Raw genomic sequence first — 25,341 nt, 5'->3', positions numbered from 1 at the left:
GTGGCCCGGAAGGCGAGCAGCCTCTGTGGCTTTGGCATGAAGCATGTTAGGGGCAGCTGAAGAGGCTGGAATAGCACCGAGTGCGGGGCAGCTCTGAGCAGCGCCCCGTGCCATCAGGGTGGGGGCTCAGTTCCGCTAGGGGTCCAGTTGACACCCCTCCTCTTGGCCTCTCTGCAGCGCCACCCTCCTGAGGCTCAGCCAGCAGATCTGAGCATCAGAAGGGCTTTGGTGGCCTGGCATGGGGACAGGAAGGTGGTGCACGGTACCTCCTCCTAGCCTGGGCACCTACTCAGCATGCCCGAGATGCCCGAGAGTCCCCAGGGGCCCCCAGTTGGCACCCGGCTCCAGGGTGGAGCCACGGAGCACAGCTGTCCCGACACCAGAGCCGAGGGGCTACATGCTGCTGACCAGGGGGCTGGGCCTGAGAGGCGTGTGGTGGCTTCCACCTCACACAGGAATAATAGAAAACCCTTTATTAGCCTGTGTTACATGTACAGTTTATTAGATGATCAACATCGACATGCAAAAATAAGCACTAAATACAAACCTCTACACACAGTCTCATATAACTACAATGGTTCGCTGACTGATGTCCCTGGGGGATCCTCAGCTGGGCTCCCCGTTTTTGTGATGAATGGTGCTTAGGCTCAAGTTACAGAGCCATCTGGCAAGGCCTCTGCAGGGACTCAGCCGGGATTCCCATGAATACATCCTCAGGCAGGGAGTAAGGCGGCACGGACGGGGCACTGAACCTAACGGCCGACGTGTGCCGTGGCAGGCAGAGCCACCCTGGAAGCAGCCCGCGGGACACGGCACCAGGCAGCAGCTCTACAAAGCATCCTGACGTCCCTCATGGCCCAGCATCATGGTTCACTGCAGTGGAACCAGCACAGCCACACCCGCTCCAGGCTCACAAGGGAGCGGCCTGCCCTCCGGAGCACTTGTGAGCGAAGGGAGAGACAGAGCAGGGGGTGACGGGTCCCTGTCCTCGGGTGCGTGCAGGACCCCCTGGCACTGAGCCACCTGCCTGAGAGGCGAGAGCAGTTTCAGAAGCATCGAGAGGTGACTCAGGCACAGAATCCTACCAAGCGCCGTCTTCGTACAAACATGTGAAGTCTTACTTCCTCTCTTCCTAAGAGTGTTTATTGGTGCTCGCTGATCTTTGGTCGCAAGGAACAGACACGCAGGCGGGCAGGCGCGGGGGCCAGGAGGGGCCTTCCGGGCGCCCTGGTGTGCAGCGACGACGCCTACATGATGTACACTTTCTCGGCTTGGGAGAAGTGGAAGACTTCTTTGGTTCTCGGGCAGACAACTTTGTCATCTTGGCGGATGGACAGCAGAGACTGGAAAACAAGGCAGATGCATTAGAGGAGCACAACGAACGTGGCTGAGACTCCTGTCCAGCCTCACGAGCCCCACCAGGAACCGCTTGCTGTGTCGAGGCGCCTTGTCAGCGAGCCTGCACCGCTCTGCTCAGGTAGCCGGCGCACCGGGCCCCACCCACCCCTGCCCAGCCCCTCACATTGTAGCCGTAGACGTAGCCGTTGGGCAGCATCATGGGTGGGTTGTTCTCGTTCATCACATCACCCGAGATTTTGCAGACCAGACGCGAGTTGGCGCAGTGGGCCATGGGCAGGGGCTGTGCCAGCTTGTTCAAGGAGCGGCTGCACACAGGGCAGTCGGGGCTCTTGGAGCTGCTGTCCTCCTTGTAGCACTGCCTGCACCTCAGGTCAAGGAAAGGCCACGGGGTCTTGGGGAGACGACCCGGCGACCCAGCAGCACAAAGCGGAGTGTGCTTTCGAGGTGGAGAGACACTGCGTTCAGCAGGAAGGCAGCCCTGCTGAGGCCTCCCCGCCGGGCGCCGTCACCCACCCGTCCCCGGGGCATCCTCAGGGACTCTGAGAAGGCTGCAAGCTGGAGAACCGGCTCTTCCTCTCAAAAGCACTCCACGCAGGCCGCCAGGGCTCTTGGCCAGCTCTGCCAGGCACCACAGGGGCCCTGGATAGTCCCCGCCCTCCTAGGCTCTGCCACATGCAGGGCCGGCCCTCTAAGCCCAGTGTTGGGTGAAAAATGGCAGGGGTCCTGATGGGGAACCAAGGGGCACCCTTCAGGGGGATGGGGCCTGCCAAACTCGACCGACGCTGGGGCCAGGAAGCCCTAGCTCTCTGTGATGGGAAGGCTGCTATCCAGCCCAAGACGTGATGGCATTCTGTGAGCTCCCTTGGGGACAGAAGCCAAGACTTGGCTGGGACAGCGAGGGCTCAGACCAGCCATAGTTCCAGAGATTCCTGGAGTCACACGGGAAAACCAGTCTGAATGGTTAAAGTTCCAGCTGGTCAAGATACCCAAAGGTCTGCTTGTGACTGACATGCAGCTCACCTGGCCACATCTGGGAATGAGGCACAGGGTGGTCTCAATGGGGTCTCCACAGACCAGTGAGGAGCCTAACCAGCGGCAGCCCGCCCGGGTCTCAGCACACAGGGACCACAGCACAGGTCTGCAGGCAGGAGGGAGGGGCGCCTGCTTCTGGGAGGGGGTGGACGCTGATAAGGAGCAGGACCACTGAACGAATGTGATGGACGGGCTGAGCGCACGGCTACTCGCCAGGGAAGGATACGGTGTCTTTATCGCCGAAAGGCCTGCCTGCAGCGTGAGGGTGAACACAGAGTTGTTCCCCAGCTGGTGCAGCCGGTAGTTGTCATATCGGAATTGCTGGATCAGCATCCGCCACCGGGCCGGGTCCAGCAGGTCCTAGAAGAGACAGGGCAGAAGGGCTCGGGGATCCTCCCAGGGGACAGCTTAGAAAAGCAGGCAGCCATCACTGACAGCAAACATGTGAACCCGATTCTGCGCAGACCAAAAGCAACAGGACAGATGGCCCCAAGCCCCACCCACCCACCAAGGCTGCACACAGGCCCCGGCTTGGACTGAGTCCCACCGGGCCTTGGGAACCCTGCCTTGCTCCCGAGCAGACAAGCACAAGAAAGGCAGCCTGGAGAACAGCTCAGCACTGAACGTGGCTGAAGTGGGAACTCTCATTCCAGAAAATGTGCTATGGTGGGAGGCATGCCTCCACCCCCACAGGAGAAAGCTCAGGGCAGAAGGCGGATGGCTCCTGTTTGCTCCTAAGTCACCCAGGCTGGGCCTCCAGGGTGGGCGGGGGCCAGACACACAGCAGGATCTTGCACACCCCTTGCGTGAGCTGCTGGGTTAGAGTTTAGGGTGTATGCCACATGCAGCCCCAATGTTAGTAAGTCCGCGGGGGGGGTTAGGCTGCCAGCCCAGAGGTTCCCATGGCTCCAGCTCTGGTCATGCCTCTGAACAAAGCTTCTGTTTCCCTCAAAACCCCCGCTACCAGGGCCAGGCTCTGCAGCCCCAATGAGGTCCCTGCTTTCATCATGCACCCCCAGTTCTCACTGCCCAGGCACACTGCCCTTCAGCTCTTCAGCCTGCTGTGCCCTCCCATTTCCTTGGAGCCCAGCTTCACTCGTGGGTCGCTTGGTCTTTCTTTCGTGTAGCTGAATTTCCCTGACTGCCATTCACAGTTAGGCAGCCAGGTGTCACGGGCAGTGCACTGTCATCCGGCCAGCCTTGGCTCCAGGCAGGTGGGCAGGCACAGCCGTCATGATGGGGAACCCCCAGAGGTAGAGAGGTGCCTGCACTGCGGCCCTGGGTTCTCTCCATGCTGGCACAGGGCCAACTCCTGGCACAGCCTCTCCTGTCCTCGGGGTGCACAACACCACAGCTGTCTGGCTCTGTGCTGCCATGCTGCAGGGCCCCCTCAGGGACACACAGGCTCCACACCCCCCTGAGCTGATGCTCACCACCAAGAGCAGGTCAGCCTTTCTCAGTGTTAACAAAGCTTCTACAGGGCAGGGAAGAGAAACAGGAAAGGCCATGAGCTAAAACCTGAGTTTGAACTCACTACCTGCAGATCTCCATGACCTGATAATTTATGGCAAACTACTTTCAAACAAAGAACTGTGAATGCAGTTGAGGTGGAGAAACTTCCAGCCACCTTCTGAGAGGCCAGCGGCCAAGTGCTCTGGGTCACAGAGCTGGGCTACCCAAGGCTGCATGCTCACAGCCCACAACACCCCTGGAGTGGGGGGCCTTGCTCCATGAGGAAGAACGGCACCCCTTCTCTGGGCACTGGGGCTGACCACAGCGGGTAAGTGCTGTCATCTGAGTGTCCACGTCCCTAGTTCACATGCCAAGATCCTCATTCCCTACACGACGGGGCTGGGAGGGGCACCCTGGGAGGAACCAGTGCCTCTGAGATGGGAGAGCTCCCTGCCCGTCCTCCACAAGAAACCAGAGACCCAAAAGAGAGCTGCTTGGACCAGGCCGCTCCCTTGCCTCGATACCCAGTCTCTGGAACTGAGAAATACATTTCTGCTGGTCATAAGGCATCCATCCCATCTGTGGGGTTTGTCCCAGCCGCTACAGCACAGGAAATCGATGCCAGCAGCAGGGCTGCGCTGTGACAACCCTCCACGTGTGGAAGCGGCTCTGGAAGGTAATGGGCCGCGAGTGCCTGGCTGGTGAGGGCCGGAGGCATGGGCCGGGAGCCTGAGTCCTCAGAGGGCAGGCGAGGGGTGGGCCCAGGTCGGAGGGCTCGGATGGGGTGAGGAACATGTCACGGGGCCCAGGAAGGCGTCCTGCTACCAGGCGGCACGAAGCTGGCAGCACCGTGCTGGTGTCCTGGGTCTCGGGGAAGCCAGAGCCCGTGGGCACAGTGGGGAAACCCGGCTGTGATGTCTCCTCCCAAGTGCCGCAGAGCAGCCGCTCCCCCTCGGTGTTTGTGGGGAAATAGGAGCAGAGGGACGACGCAAAGACGGAACATGAACAAAAGGAAGCAGAACTTGGATTTTTAAAGTTCTGTCCATGTTGCCCAGAACGTTGTTCAGGAGAGGCCCGAAGGGCTGCAGGAGACCCTGGTGGGCTGGGCTGGATCAGGTCAGCAGGACACCCGCCAGTGTGAGCTGCACGGGGAGAGGGAGGGACACAAGGTATCACAGGATGGGGCCACAGGCCATGTGGCTACACACATGAACATGTTTCAAGACCAGGGAGGAGGGACCACAAGCGAGACTGATGGGCAGGGATGCCCCAGGCTTCAAAGTGGGGGCCAAACCCCAGTCTCCTCAGGCTGGATGACCTACAAACCATGGGCTGGCCAGCCGTGCTGTGTGCCCATGCCCCTGCGCAAGCCTCACGGGGACCAGCAGGTACAGGAGCGGGGGCCCCTGAGGGCACAGGACAAGCCCAGCAGTCCTGGCGTGGGGACGGGGAGGACGATGACCAACAGCTCAGGCAAGGAACACCACTGGCATGAGCACGCAGAGCAGGGGCAAGGGAGGGAAGCAGGCAGGCCCTGGAGCTGAGGCCCTGGGCTCTCGGAACGGAAACACTTTGTGTATTTTCTGACCCAAATTTCTTACCAGCAAAACAAATTAAAATGGGAAAAGGCCTGCTTGGCGTGCTGGTCACACTGAGTGTGGAGGTGGCCACAGACAGACCCATGAGCCCTGAGGGCCCGCAGGCCCCAGTTACCTTGTAGGGGGAGATGTGAGTATCCGGTGGGAAGGCCAGCATGCCCATGACCTGGCGGACTTCATCCAGTTGGCTCCCTTCAGCCTGACTGAAGTGTTTTCTTGCATGTCTGAAAGATAACATTTTGGTTTACGTAAGTTTTGCAATTTTCATCTTTAGAATCTGAGCTCCTACACCAGGGCCTTGGAACCAAGGCTCAACACAAGTGAGCCCCCACCTGTGTGACCTGGGCCAGGGTCTGCCAGGAGATTGGTTCTCACCAGGGGCCTCACCCCGACCTCCTCAAGGGGATGGGACGGAACAGGACGCAATGCACCAGGGATAGAATCCCACTCAAAAGCACCCAGCAGTAGCGACCAGCTCTTCCAAGTAACCCTGGTCTATACCAGCGACTACCCTAGGGACACTGACCTCTAGACGCCCGGCGCCACCCACATGGCCCAGGGGAACTGAGTCGTCCAGCCCTCCCCGTTTTGCAGTGATTCCCCACCCCACCTCCGAAGCTCATCCAGGTCCACAGATGGGACCCTCAGCCCAGGCACGAGTGGAAGCTATGAGTGCTGAGCCTCCCAGCAGCCATGCCCACCAGCCACCCACAAGGGATGCAGGCTCCGCTGGACCCCTTGGTGCCACTGTGGTCAAGCACCTCCCTGCCCAGAGTGCAGAGTCTAACTGCGCAGGAGCCTCAGCGGAGCTGTGAGACCCCCACACTCAAGGGCCACCTCTGCCCATGGCTGGACAGGCATGAGACTAACACCCAGCTGCCCTAGGGGCTTCCACTCTGGGGACACTGCACTTGAGAGGGGCTGAGCTGGAGGGAGGCCAGCTCACCTGGCTGTCAGGCCCCGCCCCTTGGGGTTTTCCAGTGGTGCACCTGCCCCAGGTGTGCCAAGGAAGCCCTGCATGCCATCACTGTTTCCTCTGATGACCATGACAGAACCCCCCTCACCCCCGTGAAAATGACACTAGAGCCAGACTGCAGAGCAGCCACATCAGGGCCTCCCAGCACGCTGTGGGCCTAGGGTGTAGGCATGCTCATGGCCTTCTGGCTGCAGGTCTCACCCCACTGCCGGGAGACAGGCAGGGAGAGCGCCCAGCCAGCCAGGATGCCCCACGCTGCCCTCCCCAGAGCCCAGGTCGTGCGAGGAGCCATCCCAACTGCGTACCTCACGGCGTCTAGTCTCTTGTTCTGACGGATGAGCTCGATAAACTCCTGGATCCTTAGGCTGAACTCCAGGCAGCTCTGAGGGTGCAGAGACAGGGGTGCAAACGGCGTCACTGCAGCGCCATGCCCAGCAGCAGACCCACTGGGTGCTGCCGGCCCATTCCCGGAGCTCGAGCTGCCGGGGGGTAAGTCTGAGGCCCCACACTTTCTTGGCTCTGCCAGCCATGGGTGCGGCCCATCCCAGTGCAGCCTCTCTCAATGGTGGGGGCTCTGCAACCTCAGGGGGAGTGGGCACGACGGGCATCACCGGGGGCAAGACAGCCTGAGTCACTGCAGCCTGTGGGGCAGTCAGCAGTTTTGAGGGTGTGAGACACGACTTCTGGGCACTGCTAGCAGCCGTGTGACAAAGGGCCCTGCCAGGGTGGGGGGTGCTCTCAGGACTGTCCTCAAAGCTGTGGCTGAGCACCCACTCAGAGCTAACTTCTTTTCCCCTGTGCTGCCCTCCTCTAGCGCCAGCCCTGAAAGGGTCTCACCTCAAAGGCTCAGAATCAGTCCATGTGGCCCTGCCCACTCTGACCTGCTCAGTTTGTCCCACTGGGCCAGGGATGCTTTGGGAGAGACCATCCCCACGGTGAGTGAGCTGGAGCCGAGGCCCCGCGGTGAGCGATGGGGCGGGCAGGGGACCTGGACAAAGGCTGGTTCCTACACAGGCAGATGCCCCAGGATGTGCTGGGCATGTGAGGTGGGGTGGGCCAAGGTCCAGCTGGGTGGCGTCTGTTTAAAGGCTCCACACAAGTCTCTGAGGGGACGCTAACAGGGTGCATGGGAGCACAGACACTAACTGTGACATCTTAGCAAATCAACCCAATTTGGGCTAAAGCTCTTATGGCTGGGGTTAGGGGCAAGCAGGCAAAATGAACCTGGTAACCTAAGGTGAAAGCTGGATTATTCTACACAAGTGGTAACTTAAACTATTACTATCTTCAACAGTTTCAGACCAGAAACAGAGTATGTGGATTAGGACACAAGAGGCAGATCTCACTCATCTGTCATGTGACTTCCACAGAAACCGACCCTGATGCACATGAAGGATTTTCTACATGGCACGTCAACCCCCTACGTCTGCAACTTAAACTCAGTTTGCTAACCACATGCACATTTCCCACCCAAGCCTCCAAGCGTACACCTGGCATTCTGAGAAGTGTCTCAGCCAGGCCCCTTGGAGAATACCCTCCAAGCAGCCTCCAGCTCACTCCAAGGACAAGGGGCAGAGCACCGGCTGGGGTGACTCAGACCCCCAGGGACCTGCCAGGGCATCAGAGGCAGGATGAAGGTGCAGAGAGCCACTTACCTGGTGCCCTGTACGTCCACACCATTGTGCCAGAGCAAGGAGGCTCTCCCTGCCCTCACCCCTCCTCCCTGTCCCTCCACATGGGGACCTTTGAAGCGCCTGTTTCCAGCTCCAGGGCAGCAGTCTGTCCTGACCCCTGCCTGGCGGAGTAGGCACCATGTGCCAGGTAGCAGGTGTGACACCAGCCAATGAGGAGGAATGAGGTCCTGGCCCCACTGATGAGCCCCCTTCCAGGCCAGACTGGCAGGGGCTGAGGGGTATGCCTAAGAGAGGCCATGCCTACCTCTCCTTGGGCACCTGATCGTGGTGCTTTGGGACTCAAGGGACACCCGGGGCTCTGCCTGCAGGAGGGCGCCAGGAGGGGCATCCCAGAGAAGTAGTGTCACCGGTAAACTCAGTTACAGCTTTACACAGCGGATGTGTGAAGTGTGTCTCTCCAGTGAGGAGGGTTCTTTGTGCTACAGCTCACTTCCACACGGCCCACTGATGGGTAAAGGTGGGCGTGCTGAGACATAGGATCCACACTCACACGGGAAACTGTGATTCAGGCAGCCAATGCAGAACATGCCATGGACCATGTGGCAAGGCTTGGCTCTGCCACACTTCTAGTCCCACCCGGCCTTCCGTGGATGTGCAGTGAGCACACTGCTGCTTCAGCTGCCCCCACCTGTCTGGACCCGAGCCACGTGGCACAGCCATGTGGGTGTGTCTTCCAACTGTGTGGGATGGGGCCCCTAGCTCCCTCTGAGTCTCTTTGCTGGCCTCCTGACTGATTCACAAGCCCCTCCCTGGCCTGCGTATGCCACCCAGCGCTCACAGCCCAGGCACCTGGCTGTCAGCACTACAGCGAGCACACCATCCGCACACTGGAAGGTCCTCTTCCAGACATGTTTTTGGATGCTGTTTACGCTCCATCAAGTTCAGCGGTGATAAGACAGGCACCTGCCATGCGTGCACTTGGCCCTGCCTGCCCACCTACCTGCCTGCCCACCCACCCATGGTGGCTGCGAGGCAGTATTGCTGCTGGGGAGGCTCAGGGCTTTTGTGGAAACAACCTGTCAAGGCGGGAAGCCTATTTCCCTTCGGCCTAGTTCCCACTGGCAGGTGGCAGCGCCAGGGATGCAGCAGGAGAGCGGGCAGTGTTACATACCAACTCCGGCTTTCCTTTTACGGTTTCCATACCAAGATCCTCACTCTCTTTAGGGGAGCCACTGGCCACTCTACTTTTCCGTCCCGTCTTCCCGTCGTGTTCACTTTGCCGGCCCTGAGTGGCAGAGAGTGTCACCCTTGGCTTGTGACTATGTGCACACAGGCTCAACCGGGGACGGGTTAGAGGCGCTTGGTTTAGAAAACAAAGCACACGGATTCCTAGCAGCAGCAGGGAAGGTTAACGCAAGTGAAACCTCTCTGCAAGCCCTCTGGTGAAGCACCTTTCAGCAAGCGTGAAGTTCTGTCTGTACATTTAAACGTCTGTTTCTAAGCTGCCTGTGGCTTGCAATGTCAACTGTATTCAAGAACATCCAGCCTGGAGCACTGACCCCTGCGGTGGACAAATTTGAGGCATGGCTGCCCTGTGTTGGTGCCCCAGGTTGCGGAGCCACCAGGCCCTCCACAACCTCCGGCTCTGAACATGTCCAGACCGTAATGTGTTAGGGGTGATTTCCAGGGACTTGACCTAAACCCGACCACCACCACAACACCCCCAAGCCCACCAGTCCCACCCTCTGAATCAGAACCAAACAATTCTGAGCCACCAGGGCAGGTGCTTTGGTCCCAGGAGCGGCGCTGCCCCGCCCCAGAGCCCCGCGCAGGTGCAGTCGCACACCTTCATCTTGCGTAGCCGTGACTTGTTGTCGTGGCACCAGGCCAGGCAGGTGGCAGTCTCGCGTCTCTCCAGGGACTCCTCCACTTCCTTGGCCGTCAGGAACATCTCGATGTTCACCAAGTCCTGTGGAAGGAAGCAGTGCGCAGTCAGGGAACAGCGCGGGCGGTCCCGAGCTGCAGCACACAGGTGCCGGCAGCCTCCCCAGGGCCAGACCCACATCGAGTGCGGGCCGGGGGCAGCGCAGAGCTGTCTGCACAGCTGCTCTGCGTTTAGGCTCCATCTTGCAGGCGCAGCGAGAGCCTCCGGCCCCAACGAGAACCTTAGGGCCCCTGGAGAGCAGAGACCTGACCCCATTTCACCCCCTAGCAAGGAAGGCCTGGAAACCGGGCAACCCAAACCCTCGTTTTCCGTTTCTTTACTCTGAAGATCTGAACTTGAAAATTCCGGGAAGGGGTAGGGAAGGCATATGGGGGGCTGCACCCCTCCCATGCCTTGCCATCTGAAAAGGCCTTAGGCCCAGGGCCACGGCACTACAAGCTCAGCAGGACCAAACAGGGCCACTAGTGCATTCACACATCCGCCGGGTTACATGGCTGGTGTGGTGCCCAGGCTGGCCAGGCCCGCAGCAAGGGATGGGGCACAGCCAGCATGGAGGACCTCCTGGCCACACAGGGCAAGAGCTGGATGCTCCATCCTAGGAAAGGAGGGGAAGCCAGATAAAAGGAAACAGAGCTTCAAAGGGTCATTTCTCTCCCATCTAGAATGACTTGAGAAAAAATGCTAAGATCCATTCCTTCCTCAAAGGGTGGAACATCCAACACAGAAGATCCCTTGGGCTGTCCAGTGAACCAGACGCCCAGCGTGCCCACATCCCGTGGCCGGCAGGTGACACGCGCTTGGGTGTGTCCCTGTCCCCCATTCAGGCCTCACGCTGAACCACCCACTGCTGCAAAGAGCATGAATCGGCTTTGTTGAAATCCACCCTGTCTTGACCAAGGTCCACTCTGGCCACCAGAGGAGGAGCTCGCCATAGGACGTCTAAGCAGCCAGGGCCACAGCCAGCTCCCTGTGGAAGCTGTGGCTGGAGAAGGACAGTCTCTCTGGTGAATGCAGCATAAGACACAAAGCTTTTCAGCAGAAGCAGCCACAGTACAAGGCAGCTACCTCTTCTGTTTACACCGTAACAAACGCCTTGTGGCTAACGATGCCACAAGTAACGCCAGACACTGCAAGCTAAAAGAAAAAGCTACAATCACAGGGCTATCACGGTGGCCGAGCCCGTGGACCAGCACAGGTGCATTTCACTGTGAAACCAAGCCATTGCCCACGAGGGGCAGAAGGGCAGTCAGTCAACAGCTGCCGTCAGGTTGGCTCACTGGGTTCCTGTGGGCCTTCCGGGTTCTGTCCTGACATGGGCAGTTCAGGGTCATTCCGGGGCAGCTCTGAGCCCTCAGTAAGGATGACGGCTGCGCCTGCTGGGCGGGCTGCACCCGGCATGTCCTCAGGAGCCACTGGCCCTGAGCCCCTCAGGCCCTGACCACCAGGTTTGGGGTTGCAGGGAGGTGCAAGGAGCGGGAAACATGGCAGGGCAGCCGGGTCAGATGCAGGCAGACCTGGGCAAAGACCGCCCTGCCCTCACTCACATGGGAGCAGACGGCTGGTATGCAGCCTGGATGTGTGCCACGTTCCTGGACCCCAGGCCATGGTCCCCTGGAGTGAAACAGGGGAGTGCCCAGTGGCAGCCACAGTCGTGTGTGAGCGCTCCACAGCACTGCTGTTATGCAGGATGGCAGCTCCCTGCCTCAGCAGCTGGCCGTTTTCTCGAATCCCCTTTTGAACACTTCGCCCCCACGTTTTCCTCTTTCTGAGAGCCCTCCCCAAAGAGTGAACGCTGAGTTCCCTCCAGTCTCCATCTTTGTTTTCAAGTTTTGCTCTAAATTCTGAGAAGTGGCCTCTCCTACCCACACCCCATGGCCCAACTGTGTCCTCTGCTGCTGCAGCTCAGTGCTGGGTCTTCCTGGGCCTCTCTCCTGTGGACAGTCTGTCCTGTCCACGGGCCCTCAGTGGCAGGAGTCACTGAGCAGGCACTGGTGCACGAGCAGGAGGTGGGCCGGAATGTACCCCACAAACCCAACCTGGCCACCACCCGAGCCTGTCAGCATTCCTCATGTGGGATGCTAGAGCTTGGATTTCTGACATGGATGACACAGGTGGACAGAGATGCACAACCCCATCTGGCCTGGCCTGCTCTTCCTGGTGTCTTCTGATGAACAGTTCTTAATGGAAAGATCTCGCCCTTGGTGACAGCACCCCACACCCAGATGGGTCGCAGATCTTACCCCGCCCTGAGGGCACGATGAAAGCAACCTTGATTTCTTTGCGTGAGTGAGGCTGGGACCCCCTTTACAGTATGTCCAGGATCTGTCTGACCACTGCCATCATCCTGGACCACAGCAACTTCCCACATCCCCCAACGATCTCCTGTGTCCCCACACTCTGATCACAGAGTGACCGGGGTGGGCCTTTTTATTAAGCCATTACACCTCTCAACCCTCCCTGCCCACCTCAGTCAAGGCTATGCCAGTCTGTACATGTGCTCTCACCCCAACCCCAGCACACTGCAGCCCCTGGGCCTGTCCTGGGATCCTTTCCTCACCTCTGCAAGCCTAGCCCAGTATCTCCCCACTGAAGCCTACCCCGACCACCCTTCTGAATGTTGCCAGTCCCACCAGGCCAGCCCTCCTGTCCCTGTGTCTATGCCTCACTGTAAGCACATGGCCTTCATGCCTTCCTCCCACAGGGCACACATTCACCAGGGCTGGGACAGGGCACATCACCTTCATGTGATACTGCTGGACTTCAGCCTGTCCCCCTACAGAGCACACATTCCTTGGGGCCAGGCGGGGCCAGAAGCTCCTGCGAGCTGTGCTGGGCCCCTGCAGGTGCAGGCGGGGGGGGGGGGGCATGCAGGGGGTTTGTGAGCAGCTGAACGCCAGGCAGTCACGGGGACAGGAGAGCCTCGCTGTCCCCTGGAGCCTAGGCACCGCCCCATTCTGCTACATGACTGTGCTGGCTGGCTCCCACCACGTCCAAGGAAAGGAACAGAGCCCAAGGGGCAGATGGGGGCTGATGGGTGCTAGGCAGGGCAGGCGAGCATGTCTAAGCAGGGTGGGGCAGACACAGGAGAATGGGTGGACCAGTCCAGGTGATAAGTCTGCCTGGGCATGGGCTCCTGCTGAGGTCTGGGCTGGAACCAGGATGGTGGCAGCGAGGTGATGTGGAGTGGGGCAGCTGGGCACATTGCCAGGACCCGCGTCACCTGCACAGGGTGAGCAGTATGGACAAAGGGGACCTGAGGCCCCTTTCCAGGCCTGCAGAAGGGGCTCATGCTGGGGCTTGGAGCTGCCAGGCTGCCCTGGGACCTTGGCAAGGGCAGATGGTCCCAGAAGACCAGCAATGTTGAGACTTCCTGAGGATAGAGGATGTGAGTGCATAGTAGAGGTCATAGCTTGAAGCAGAGGAGCAGGCTGGGCAGGACCCCACCAAGGACCCGAGGACGAGGCCACGTTGATCTCTGCAGAGGCTCTGCCACCAGGTGTGTCAGACAGTTTTCTCTCAGTGCCCATGGGACATGGTCATCCCCTTAACTCTGAACGGGAACTATGTGCGGGTGAGGGGTGGGCATGTGCTGCGGTCTGGGCAGCTCTGACTGCTGTGGCCCTCCCCAAAAATTGTGGGCAGTGCCCACAGGCCAGGGTTACCACTGCCCAAAAGCGGAGGGGTAGTCCCCAGCTAAACCATCCGGAAGGCCAGAAAAAAGTGCAGATGACTCTGCAGAGACCTGGAAGGGGAGCAAGGTTGCAGAACCCCACCCAGGCCACCACACCCTTGCCATTGCCCAGCAGCCTTTGGGACAAGCTTCCAACCACCTGGCTTGAAAGCTTACTGAAGGCAGGGGCTGTGCTTCCTCCTGCACACAGATCACTGGCACCACTAACAGGCAGGTGGAAACCCACCCCATCTGTCAGGGCACGTCTCACACCAGCAAAGCCACAGGAGCTGGTGTGTGAGAATGGGGAGGTGGGTGCCTCGCCAGGACACGTTTAGACTCAGGGAGACAAATGGCAGACCCTGCAGTGCTGTCGTGTAGACGCTGGCGCATAAAGTGTGCACACAGCACACCCGGAGTGCACCGCACGCAGGGTCCCGGGCCTGTCCACGGTGAGGACCCCTGCCCCAGCACAGGCGCACCTCGATGCCGCTTTGCCGCGCCAGCCTCACAGCCGTGTTGTAGTAGCCACAGCGCAGCAGGTGCTCCACCATCATGCGGTCCATGCGCTTCCTCTTCCACATGCCGGCTGCCGCGGGCTGGTCGCTGCTGTGCTCCTTGAGGTGCTCGATCCTGCGCTTGCACAGCTTGGCACTCTCGTCCTCAGCCTGGATGGACTCCACCGCCTGGGACATGCAGCACACATGCTCAGGACGGGGCTGGGGGCAGGCTGCCCATGCCCGCAGAAAGGGGGCAGGGGAAGGGTGGGGAAGCCGGCCGTCCTGGACTGTGTGGCAGGCATGTGCCGGGGAGGCATGTCCGACCTGCCCTACTGGAGGCACCGCCACCCCCACTCCAGGGTCTATACCCGCTTCAGCAACATGCCTCTGCTCTACATATTCTGGGGCTGCCACACATGTAATTTTAAAGGTTTTACCTCCCTGGTTAACTGAACCATTTATCACTACAAAGGCATGACTCTTTTTTCCCCTTCCTTAAAGTCAACGTTGCTCACAATTAACACGTCCAGATGGCCTCCAGGTTAACCATCAGGCCCCTCTGCTGGCCCGGGTCCTAATCCACCAAGGCCTCAGAGGGGCTCACGTTGTGTGGCTAGCACCCCAGGCCTGCAGTGGTGCCCTGCCTGCTCCCTCTCCTCTCTGGCCCCGTGCCCCCCAATGCTGGGGTCACCTTTCTGTCTGAACTCTTCTGTACATAACTAAGATGTTTTAAAATGCCTATCACAATCTTGGGGTTGTTCTCAGTGGGCGTATTAGTCCAAACTATCCTACTTTTTCCAGGAATGAGAAACCCTGTGCGCTGTTTTGAGGTGAAATTCTGAAAATAATAAATCAGTCTGCTGCCTTTCTTGGCCTTCTGTCTGGGATGGACACTCCAGGCTTACAGGAACAGGAACATGGGATCATAAGCCACCTGCCAGCCCGACTGAGGCTCCACAGCTACATGGAGGGAGATGCCCTCCCAGGCTCCAAGATGCTGCAGTGACAGCCGTACCTCGCACCACCTGGCCTCTGGTGCCCACACCCAGAGGGTGGCCCTGTTCCTGAAGTATGGGTGGGCAGGGTGGGGCCTGGGGGCAGGGCAGGCAGGATGGTGGGATACAGACTGACCTTCCGCTTGAGGACACTAAGCTTTTCCACCACGCCGTCCAGAAGGCTGACCACAGAGTCCACGGCAGGGCAGCCGCTTAAGGTCTTCTCCAGCTCGGCCACCACCATGGTGACGTGGCTCGTCTCACGGTCGATGTTCTTCTGAGCAGCTCGAAAGCGCTTATTCAGTGTTTCATAGGGCACCTGGAGGAGAGAGAAAGCTGAAGGGCCACCGGCCCACCGCTGTGCGAGGCCCAGTCCTACAAGGAGCTGCACCGATGAAGGGTCAGTCGCGCTCCTGGCTGAGGAAGCGAGTGCTGAGAAACATCCTGTCTCTACATCTGCAGGTGTAGTGCAGCCTCCGTTCTTTCCACAGAACTGTTGGTCCTCCCTGAGAAAAGTCCCCAGTCACCTAGAGCGACAAACAGGTAAGGAAATGAGCAAAAGGGGAGTAGTGCCAAGGGCTTTAACCAGTCAGACAGAAAGACCCAGGACGAACCATGCTGAGACTGTGGGTGCAGCTGGGGTGGGAGGACATGCAGGCACACATGGATTAAGGTTAAATAAAGTACGGGCATTATATGCCGGGAAGTTATAATGAACACCTAACTCATCTCAATGAAAGAACGCTTTTCCCCCAACTATAAAAATAACCTTCCTACAGAATGCATGAAAAATACAGACCAAGGTTAACTAGAGGGCCCCGCTCCCGCTCTGCCTCCCAGAGAACGTGTGGCAGAGAGCAGATATGGCAGACAGCGGGCATAGCAGAGCGTGCATAGCGAAGCACACACGTGGCAGAGAGCAGACGTGGCAGAGCACAGACGCAGCAGAGCATGCGTGGCAGCATGTGTGACATTCTTCCCAGCCCTCCCTGTGCCCCCCAGTGCTTGTCACAACGTGACCAGGCTGTGGACCCAGCACTACACCCTTGGGCATGCTGGAGACACTCACTGAAGACGAGAGCTTCCCATTGCTAGATGCTCAGCAGCATGCTGTGTGGGTGGCCAGCAGGCCTGTGCAGGAGTCTGTGGCCACTATTCTACCCAGGCCCGTGTGAATACCCTGTCTGCAGCCGTGCCCAGCTGTAGGAAAGGTCCCAGGGAGCCCTGCCAGCTCCACTACCACTGTGAGGCACCAACTGTGCTCCAGGCACTGAGCCTGGCAGAGAGGTGGCCCAGGGCTGGCTTGACCCCTAGGCTTCTGGAGAGCTCGGACCCAGGGCCACAGCCAAGGGGGAACCACAACACGGTTCCTCCCCAAAGACACAGCAAGGCTAGCATGTCCTCACCCCTGGCTGCCACTCCCACTCAGTGTCCGCAGGGACATGGCAGCAGGAGTAGACGTCCCCATCCACATCTCAGGGTGGCAGGCAGAATGCCACCAGACGAACCCTGTGCGCCAGGTGCAGAGGGCGTGGCCAGTGGCTGCTGTGCCGCCCCTCGCTGATGAGCAAAGTCGCGCCCTGCATCAGGAGGGCGGGGAGCTCTCAGGTCACAACACAGTTCAGGCACTGAGCACAGCAGGCAGTGGGATAGCTGGGCCCAGGGAGTCTGTTCTGGGGTTCAGAGCCACCCGTGGACCCCAGGTGAGCACCTGCAGCACTGCATGTGCTGGGCACCCGCCACAACTCCTGGGTGACATGTGCAGGCCTGTCGCGGCCACGTCGCTACCCTCCCCAACCCCCACCTACCCTCCTCCTGAGGTCAGTGCCCCCTGTACACAGTGGGAGGGTTCTTGCTTCTTCCCACACCCACCACCAAACACACCCCACTTAGAGATGGTACCTAACAGTGCCGGGCACACAGCAGGTTCTAACAAATGTGGCCAATGACCGAAAGCAGGCAAAGTGCAGACAGGATGAAACTCCCCAAGGCAATGCTCTGGAGCACCCTCACCCCTGCCCCAGCCTGCCTCCTGCCCTGGGCTCCACCAGGGCTGCCCCGCCATGACACGGGCTTTCTGGAGGGCATCAAGTACACTCAGTCTTTGCTACAGCCATGCCATGGCCTGGTGCGACCAAGATGGGGATTCTTTGCAATGGGAGCACCAACGGGCTGCCCTCAACATGGCACGACACACACAATACCTGAGACACTGACACACCTGCAAACTGCCACAAAGGTGGTGTCAGGAGTCCTCAGCGGTATCAGCCATCCATGACCTCCCCAGGCCTGTCCCGGGCATCCATGGTGCACAGGGAATGGAGCTGCTACTAGCAGATGGCCAGCTGTGAACACGATGCCCTGGCCTCCACATCCACGGGGAGAGGCACCCCACCCAGAACCTTGGTTCCACGCAACATGCCTCAGAAGAAAACAACACAGCGCAGCACACAGGCCCACAGGGGCCCCTGCCGTGGTCCTGGCCAAGACGTGAGAAGCTCTCAGACGGGGAGCAGAAGCCAAGAGGCAGTAGGAGGCTTACCGGCAACTGTGTGCTCCTCCAGAATGTGGGGCCGCCCCTCCAACCCCAGTGCAGGCATCAGCCTACTGCTTTGAAGCACAAACTCTGGCTCCAGGCTGCCAGGAGCCCACAGACAGGAAGGTTTCCCCCACACTGCCCAGGATGGAGGACTGCAGGGAGCACACAGCCCCATCAGCTCCGATACAGGCACCTTAGGCCTTGCGGCCACCACCTAGCCCATGCGCTGTGTAGGATGGCTGAGCATCGCTGGTCTGACCTGAACTGGCATTTCCATAAGACACAGTACAGCAAGGTTACTCAGAGACGGAGCAAGGCGAATCCCACGGTGCACGGTGCACAATGAACAGCAGCTCCATGGTTTTATCAGATTCAGGTAGTAAAGCTGTACTTCAGTAAATACAATCAAACAGTCCTAACAGAAAGGAGAAAAGGTCACGGGTCTGCACATGCTGTCAGTCCAAGCAAGCTAGAGCCTTACACATGTGGGACACAGCCACGTGAGGCACAAGCCCATGCCTGTGAACTTACCAGTCTCGCTGGACTATACCAAACCCCCACATCCACCCCCCCACTTTCTGACATCAGCCCGGAGAGCTCAGCCCAGAGCTGATTCCAAAGCCAGCCAGGAAACCCCTTAACCTTACCCAGAAAGGAAGTGGGTGACCTGCAGCCTCCACCATCAGCAGGAGGTTCCAAGTGAAGCTGGGAGGCTGTAGTCAAACTCAACTCTTGCATATTTTGATGAAATCAACTGACAGTCAGGGACACTTCTGGGGTGCAGTCAACAAAACAGCCCACAGCATCTCCAAGGGCCTCTGGTGAGGGCCACTGTGCTCTTCACATGGCTCCCAGTCCACACAGCAGAGACGGCCCCCACAGCCACCTGGGGGTGTCAGACACTCTTTCGGCTCCCAGCACTCACTGTCACCTCAGTACAGGGTCTGCGCCCGGCCACGGGCTGCACAGGGCTAGGCTTCAGGACCCCACCTTCTGCTGCCTGCACCCTATCTGATCCCCGCCCCCATCTGGTTCATGCACCAAGCAACTGGTATGGGGTCCAAGGCCAGTGTGAAAGCAGCCCCTAGAACCTGGAGAAGTAGATTTGTTGTCACAAGCCCCTCAATCTGTGCTACTTTGTTACTGCGGCTGGAACAGACTAAGATGGGCCCAGAGGTGCAGTCATGCAGGGCAAGAAAGGTCTAGAGGCACACGATGTGCACACAGCTCAGACCGCTGGACACTAAAGTGATGAAGATGGTCAATTTCACATGTGGATTTCACCCAATAAAGGACCCCTAAAGGATTCTGCCAACATATGAGCAACAGTATCTGATTTCAAGCCTGACTGTAAAGCTGCAGCAATGAAGACAGCATGGCCCTGGTCTAGGAGCGCACGGGGAGGCGAGCGGGGCACAGCCAGCAGTAGGCGCAGACGCACAGTCCGTGTGCCCCACCAAGGAACCACGACGGGCAGAAGGGCCTGGCTCTGCAACAATGGTGCCAGATTGGGCACCCACTGGGGAAGGCAATGCGCCCACTTTCCTCCAAACAGATCACAGGCCTGAACGTAAGCTTGACAGGAGGCAATGTTCACAGGCCTGGGGCGGGGAAGATTTCAATGGGGCACAGAGCGCACTGACTGTATGAGAAAATGGGTAACTTAGACCTTTATCCAAATTAAAACTTCTGCTCTTTGAAAGACAGTTTAAGGCAAGCCACAGACTGAAGGAGAACATTTACGCGCAGTACACAAATCCGACAAAGGACCTGTGACCGGAACACCTTTAGACGCCTTACAACCCAAGAACAACGCAGCAGACAATCCCATTTTTAAAACACACAACAGACTTTAAAAAAAATTTGCAAAAGAAGACAAAGGGTGAATAATAAAGATGTGCAGCATCACTAGTCAGAGAAATACAAATTAGAGCTACACTGGGGTGCATGAGGCTCACTTCCTGTGTCACCAACTGGGCCACGATGTACCCAGCCACTTGGTTGAACACGATTCTGGGTGTGTCTGGAAACAGCATTTCAGCAGGTGGACTGGGCAGAGCAGACCGCTCTCTTCACCACGGCAGGCTTCACCCAGCCGGTGACAGCCTAACCGTGGCTAGGACGTCGGCTCTGCCCACTGGCTTTCGCACTGGAGCTCAGCACCAGCTCTCCTGATCTCCAGCTTGCTGACTGCAGATCTCGGGGGCTGCTCAGCTTCCACCATCACGTAAGCCAATTCTAAGTCTTGGTCTGTTTTTCCCTTATTAGTTCTGTTTCTCTGGAGAACCCAGACTAACAGAGGATGCTACCGTGTGCCAAGAACAGTTCAAATTCAACAGGCCAAACCCAGGGTCAGCCAGGTCAAGAGCTCCTGCGATGTGCCACTGGCAGTGGTGTGCACAACCTGAGGACACCTGCCAGGATAAACACACACCTGCCCCATCACTCAGCAGCGATGATCTCAAGAGGGGTGAACATGTAAGACCCACAGAAATTGGGGCACAAATGCTCACACCAGTTTTATTCATAGCAGCCCAAGATGGGAACCAACTCCAGCCTTCATCCACAGGGATGGTGAACAGACGGTGGGGCCCCCATCCAAAAGAATGTGACTCGGTAGGGCCATCAAGACCGATGGCCTACTTGACAATGGGTACAGCTCGGTGAACCCCAACACAGGCAGAGCAAGGGAAGTGAGACACGGTGCACCTGTGGGGGTCCATCCAGGGGAATTCCTGACGTTGGCAGTGCGGCTGGAGAGTGGTTCTCCCCTGGGTGACTGCTCTCTGGAGACATTTTTGATTTGTCACAACTGGGGTGTGGCTGTAAGTTTGCCAAACTACAAAAGGAAATTATGTGGAAGAACACCTTATTGATCCACCAAAAAGGAAACAGAAAAAGAAAATGTACAGGGAGCAGCAGACAAAATACGATGGTGACAGTCAGTCCACAATATCAGTAAATCACTCTAATTCTGGATAGAACACTGCAACAAGGCTTTTCCTTCTAAAACATCTCAGCAACCAAAGAAGCAGACAGACAAAAAATAGAAGGCTAAATGTATGGCCCCGGAAGATGACTGGTTAGCCAGAGACGGGTAAGATTCCTCAAGGGAGGAACAACCTAAGACAGGCACAGTCACAGGGGGGCCATCAGGAGAGAAATTGGGGACCAACAGAGGGGAGGCTTAGAACCTCACCCCCCATTTTGAGAGAAATCTTCTGCATTTGTGGATGTTTTGTTGTCCTTGTCTAGCTTGGATTAATACTTAGTCTGTAGGCACACACCTGATCATCTACATTTGGCCTCTTACAGCAGTAAATTATGTTTTCTACCTTTATCTTGCATCTACCTACCACTTGAGGATTTTATTAAAAAATAATAATAATAATAAGGGAGAAGTGTGGGATTCACATATAAATCAAGTATAAAAATCAAACGAATATTCATATTTGACCTGACTGTTTATAGTTCATGATGCGTGATCAAAACCGAAAGTTTCTGTGATGACTGCCCTTGCACTGTTCACCATGTAAGAACTTATTCACTATGTAAGAATTTGTTCACCATGTAAGAACTTGTTTGTTATGCTTCAGAAGATTGGACACTGTTGAGATATAGGCTTGGGGTTGATTAATGACTGTGCATTGAGTCCCCTATACAGAAATTTATTGTTGTTAACAACCATTTGATCAATAAATACGAGAGATGCCCTCTCAAAAAAAAAAAAAAAAAAAAAAATAGAAGGCTAAAGCCACAGTTAGTTGGACACACAATCAATACAAACTACCAGAGGTCACATTCCTTTTTCCCTCTGTACTAAGCCTTTAAAGGCCAGTCTGTTTCACACTGAGAGCATGCATCCGTTTGGACCAGCTATGCTTCAGGCACTCAGCTGCACATACGGCTGGTGGCTGCTGCCCTGCATGGGGCAGCTACAAAACACACTGAGAGGTCTGGGGAGAGCTGGACTCACATCACTGGTGGGGTTGGAGGCGGACAGAAGCACCAAAATTTGGCTTAACCTGACCAGCTCTTCTGCTCCTACGGCTCCATCCTAAAAACTAGCTGCACACGTGTGCAGCGCTGTGTCTTCACTGATGTGAAGTGGCAAGCACCGTGCCCGAGTGTCCTCCAGTGGTGTACTAAGCTGAATCACACAAAAAATGCTGCTAGGCCATTATTTTTTATTTTACCGATTTTAAATTGAGATATAATTCACCATAATCCACCTTTCTACAGTGTACAATTTAGTGGTTGCTAATAAAATCATAAGATTTCCCAACCATCGGCCTACTTTCAGAACATTTTCATTGCCCCAGAAAGCAATGAGTTGCCTACTAAAGCCCTCCCCATGTAAGGCACCCACCCCCAATCTACTCTCTGCCTGTAGGATCTGCCCACCCTGGACATGTCACGTACAGGTACACCTCAACTTATGGCTTCATTTTACTGTGCTTCACAGGTACACCTCAACTTATGGCTTCATTTTACTGTGCTTCGTGGATACCACATTTCAAACTGAAGATTGTAAGATGATTAAGCAAACGGAAGGCTTGTGTGGTAACCCTGCTCTGAGCAAGACTACTGGAGCCATTTTTCTAACAGCAGTTGCTCATTTTGCGTCTCTCTCAATGCTGTTGTCAGTCTCACAGCATTTCAAACTTCCCCATTATAACTCTATTCATTATGGAGATCTGTTATCAGTGACTACAACTTGCCGAAAGCTCAGGCAACAGTTAGTTCTTTCCTAGCAAAGTGTTTTTAATTAAGGAGTGTACACTGGCTTTTAGACACGATGCTCTTGCGCGCTAACAGACTAGCGTAGCATATGGTCTGAATGTGCGTGGGGAGGCTGAGATGTTCATGTGGCTCACTACTGCAGTCCTGGGGTGGTCTGGAGCTGAGCCTGCAGCACCTGAGGTCTCCTTTATGTGGAATGATGCATTCTGTGCCTTCTGCCTTTTTCTACTTAGCACAGTGTTTTCGGTTCACCCAGGACATTAGCAGAGCTTCATTCCTTATGGCTGAAGAGCATCCACTACACGAATGTGCCCCACTTGTTTATACATTCATAAACTGACAGATATCTTGGCTGCTTCCACTTCCTGGCTATTATGAATTCCTATAGGCTATAAAGATTCCTATACAGGCTTTTGTGTGGACATGTCTTCACTGCTTTTGCGGCTACACCTGGAAGTGGAACTGCTGGACCACATGGTAACGGTTTCACATTCTGAAGAACTGCCAGGCTGTTTCCCACAGCATTTGCACCGTTTCTCCACATCTTCATCCAACACTTGCCCCGTCCACCTTTCTCACTGTGGTCACCCTAATGGGTGCAGGCGGTTTCAGTTTGCACTGACGGCTGATGCTGAGCGGCTTCTCACATTCTGATTAGCTCTTCATGTATCTTCCCTGGAGAAGCCTGTTCAAGTTGTCTGCACGCCGCTGGCCTGTAAGAGCTCTTCATGCATTCTAAACACCAGTTCCTTACATGTCTTGTGCATACTCTCATCTGTGACTAGTCCTCAGCAGCACAGGCCTTCCACTTCAATGATGCCCAATTTACTGGTGTCCGGTCATGTGTGCTTGAGGTGTTGTACCTGAGGGCCGCTACCTGATCAGAGATGAACACCTTTGTTTTCAGCTACATCTTTTAGGGCTTTGACCCACTTTGAGTCAATTTTGTATGTGTGAGGTGGGGATGCAACTCATGCTTCTGCAGGTAGATGTCCAGTTGTCTTGGCACCATTTGTTGAAAAGAAATGTTAGCCCTACAACTTTGTTCTTTCTTAAGGCTGTTATGGACCATGTTTGGTCCCTACCTCCACCTGTCCCAAATTCATAGGTTAAAGCCCTAATCCCCAATAGATGGTATCTGGGGTTGGGGCCTTTGGGACATAATTAGTTTTGGATGAGGTAACAAGTTATGGGACCTCCACAGTGGGATTAGCATCCTTTTAAGAGGAAAAGATCAGCAACTATTTCTCACATGTAAGGATACAGCAAGGTGGCCACCTGCAAACCAGAGAAGGATCCTTACCAGGACCCTAACCTTGGACTCCCTTCCTTGAGAACTGTGGGAAATAAACACCTGTTGTGTGAGCCACTCCCTTGGTTTTCGCTATAGCAGACGGAGCTGACTCAGGTAACTGCTTTGGCGATTCTGGGTCCCTTACCTTTCCAGATGAGTTTTAGGACCAGCTTGTCAGTTTCTGCAAAAGAGCCAGCTAATGTTCTGATGTGGACTGTGCTAAATCTGTAGATCACTTTGGGGAGCACCGGTGTCTCAACGGCAGGTGCTGTTCCCAGTTTTGTATTTATGTACATTAGTATTTTGTTATATTTAGTGCTACTGTGATAGCAGTAGCTATTTCCTCATTTCCTTTCTGACAGTTCACTTCTAAGACACACATACATACAGCCCTCATATGCATGTACCCTACGTATACATAAATGCAACACATTTCTGTACACTGATCTTGTATCCTGCAACCTTGCTTAAGTAGGTTATTGGTGCTAACAGGTGTGTGTGTGTGTGCGCGCGCGTGCGTGCGTGCGTGTGTGTGTGTGTGTGTGTGACACCCAAGATCGTTACCTGCACTTTTACTTCTTCCTTCCTGACCAGAATGCCTGCTATTTCTCTCTCTTGACTAACAGCTCTGAGTAGATGCTCCAGGACAATGAACAGAAATGGAGAGAGTGGATGTCCTCACCTCATCCCTGATCTCAGGGGACAGCTTTGGGCCTTCCACCCTGAGCATGACATCCGCTGTGATTTTCTCATAGACGCCCTTTACCAGGCTGAGGAAGGCCCCTCCTATTCCTGTCAGTTGACCATTTTTATCAGGAAAGGGTGCTGGATTATGTGCTTTTCCTGTGTCTACTAGATGATCACATGGCTTTGTCTTTTCTGAAACTACTTCTGCAGGGTATCACACAGACTGTCAGGAGTTGAACTAACCTTGCACTCCTGGGGCAAGCTGCAGGATTACCTGGTGTGTAATTCCTTCCATAGTCATTAGATTTGGTTTGCCAGCATTCTAGCATTCACTCACGGGAGCCAGTCCGCAAGTTCCTTGTGATGTCTTTGGTGATGCTGGCCCCCCAGACGGAGTTGGGGAGAGTCTGTGAAGGACCAGTGTTAATTCTTCTTTAAACATGTAGCAGAATTCTCCAGTGAATCCATCTGGGCCTGGCATTTTCTGTATGGGAAGTTTTCTTGAGTCTCTTTACATGATGGCCTGTCCAGCCATCCTTTTTTAACCTACAAAATAGCAACAGTATTTGGTTCAACTCAAAATTTTCTGTTTGTGCCTCTTGTCCAACATTCTGCAGGACAAGAGGCCTTGGGTCTCTCTCATCCATCTGAATCAGCTCTTTAAGGTTCATATTTGGTGGATTTTTAAGTTTGCTATTTGCTTTTAAATTCTGATTCTATCTTACCTGGTTACACCAAAGACTTATATTTGTACTCATCCAATCTACTCAATTCTTCCTTGGTAACCTGTTGGATTACAGCTTTTAAGATTACAGGATTTCTCTAGTTAGCTGATTTTGAATTGCATTTCCCCCAGGATGTCCTTACCCTTCAGTGACTCATGAGAAGTAACTCTCCTCCTTGGCGTAACAGACACA

At 56.0% G+C, this 25,341-nt stretch overlaps 1 protein-coding gene across 3 annotated transcripts in view; it reads right to left on the bottom strand.

Annotated features, from left to right (window-relative positions):
• Positions 1-458: 458 nt before the first annotated feature.
• Positions 459-25,341, bottom strand: part of MAEA (macrophage erythroblast attacher, E3 ubiquitin ligase) — a 33,570-nt gene continuing 8,687 nt past the window's right edge. For 2 of the 3 annotated variants that reach the window (XM_073237926.1, XM_073237928.1), the window contains exons 2-10: positions 15,298-15,480; positions 14,149-14,352; positions 9,898-10,020; positions 9,223-9,336; positions 6,723-6,799; positions 5,557-5,665; positions 2,618-2,751; positions 1,523-1,718; positions 459-1,343 (exon numbers count right to left, since the gene is read on the bottom strand). In XM_073237926.1, coding sequence (XP_073094027.1) covers positions 1,248-1,343; positions 1,523-1,718; positions 2,618-2,751; positions 5,557-5,665; positions 6,723-6,799; positions 9,223-9,336; positions 9,898-10,020; positions 14,149-14,352; positions 15,298-15,480 — 1,236 coding nt within the window. In that variant the 3' untranslated portion in view covers positions 459-1,247. The remainder of the gene's footprint in view (positions 1,344-1,522; positions 1,719-2,617; positions 2,752-5,556; positions 5,666-6,722; positions 6,800-9,222; positions 9,337-9,897; positions 10,021-14,148; positions 14,353-15,297; positions 15,481-25,341) is intronic. The other variant, XM_073237927.1, reaches the window with a different exon arrangement.

This window comes from Manis javanica, chromosome 5 (genome assembly GCF_040802235.1).
Source record: "Manis javanica isolate MJ-LG chromosome 5, MJ_LKY, whole genome shotgun sequence".
Taxonomy (NCBI): Eukaryota; Metazoa; Chordata; class Mammalia; order Pholidota; family Manidae; genus Manis; species Manis javanica.
Note: the sequence above shows the minus strand (reverse complement) of the source record. Positions and strands in the feature narration are given on the sequence as shown.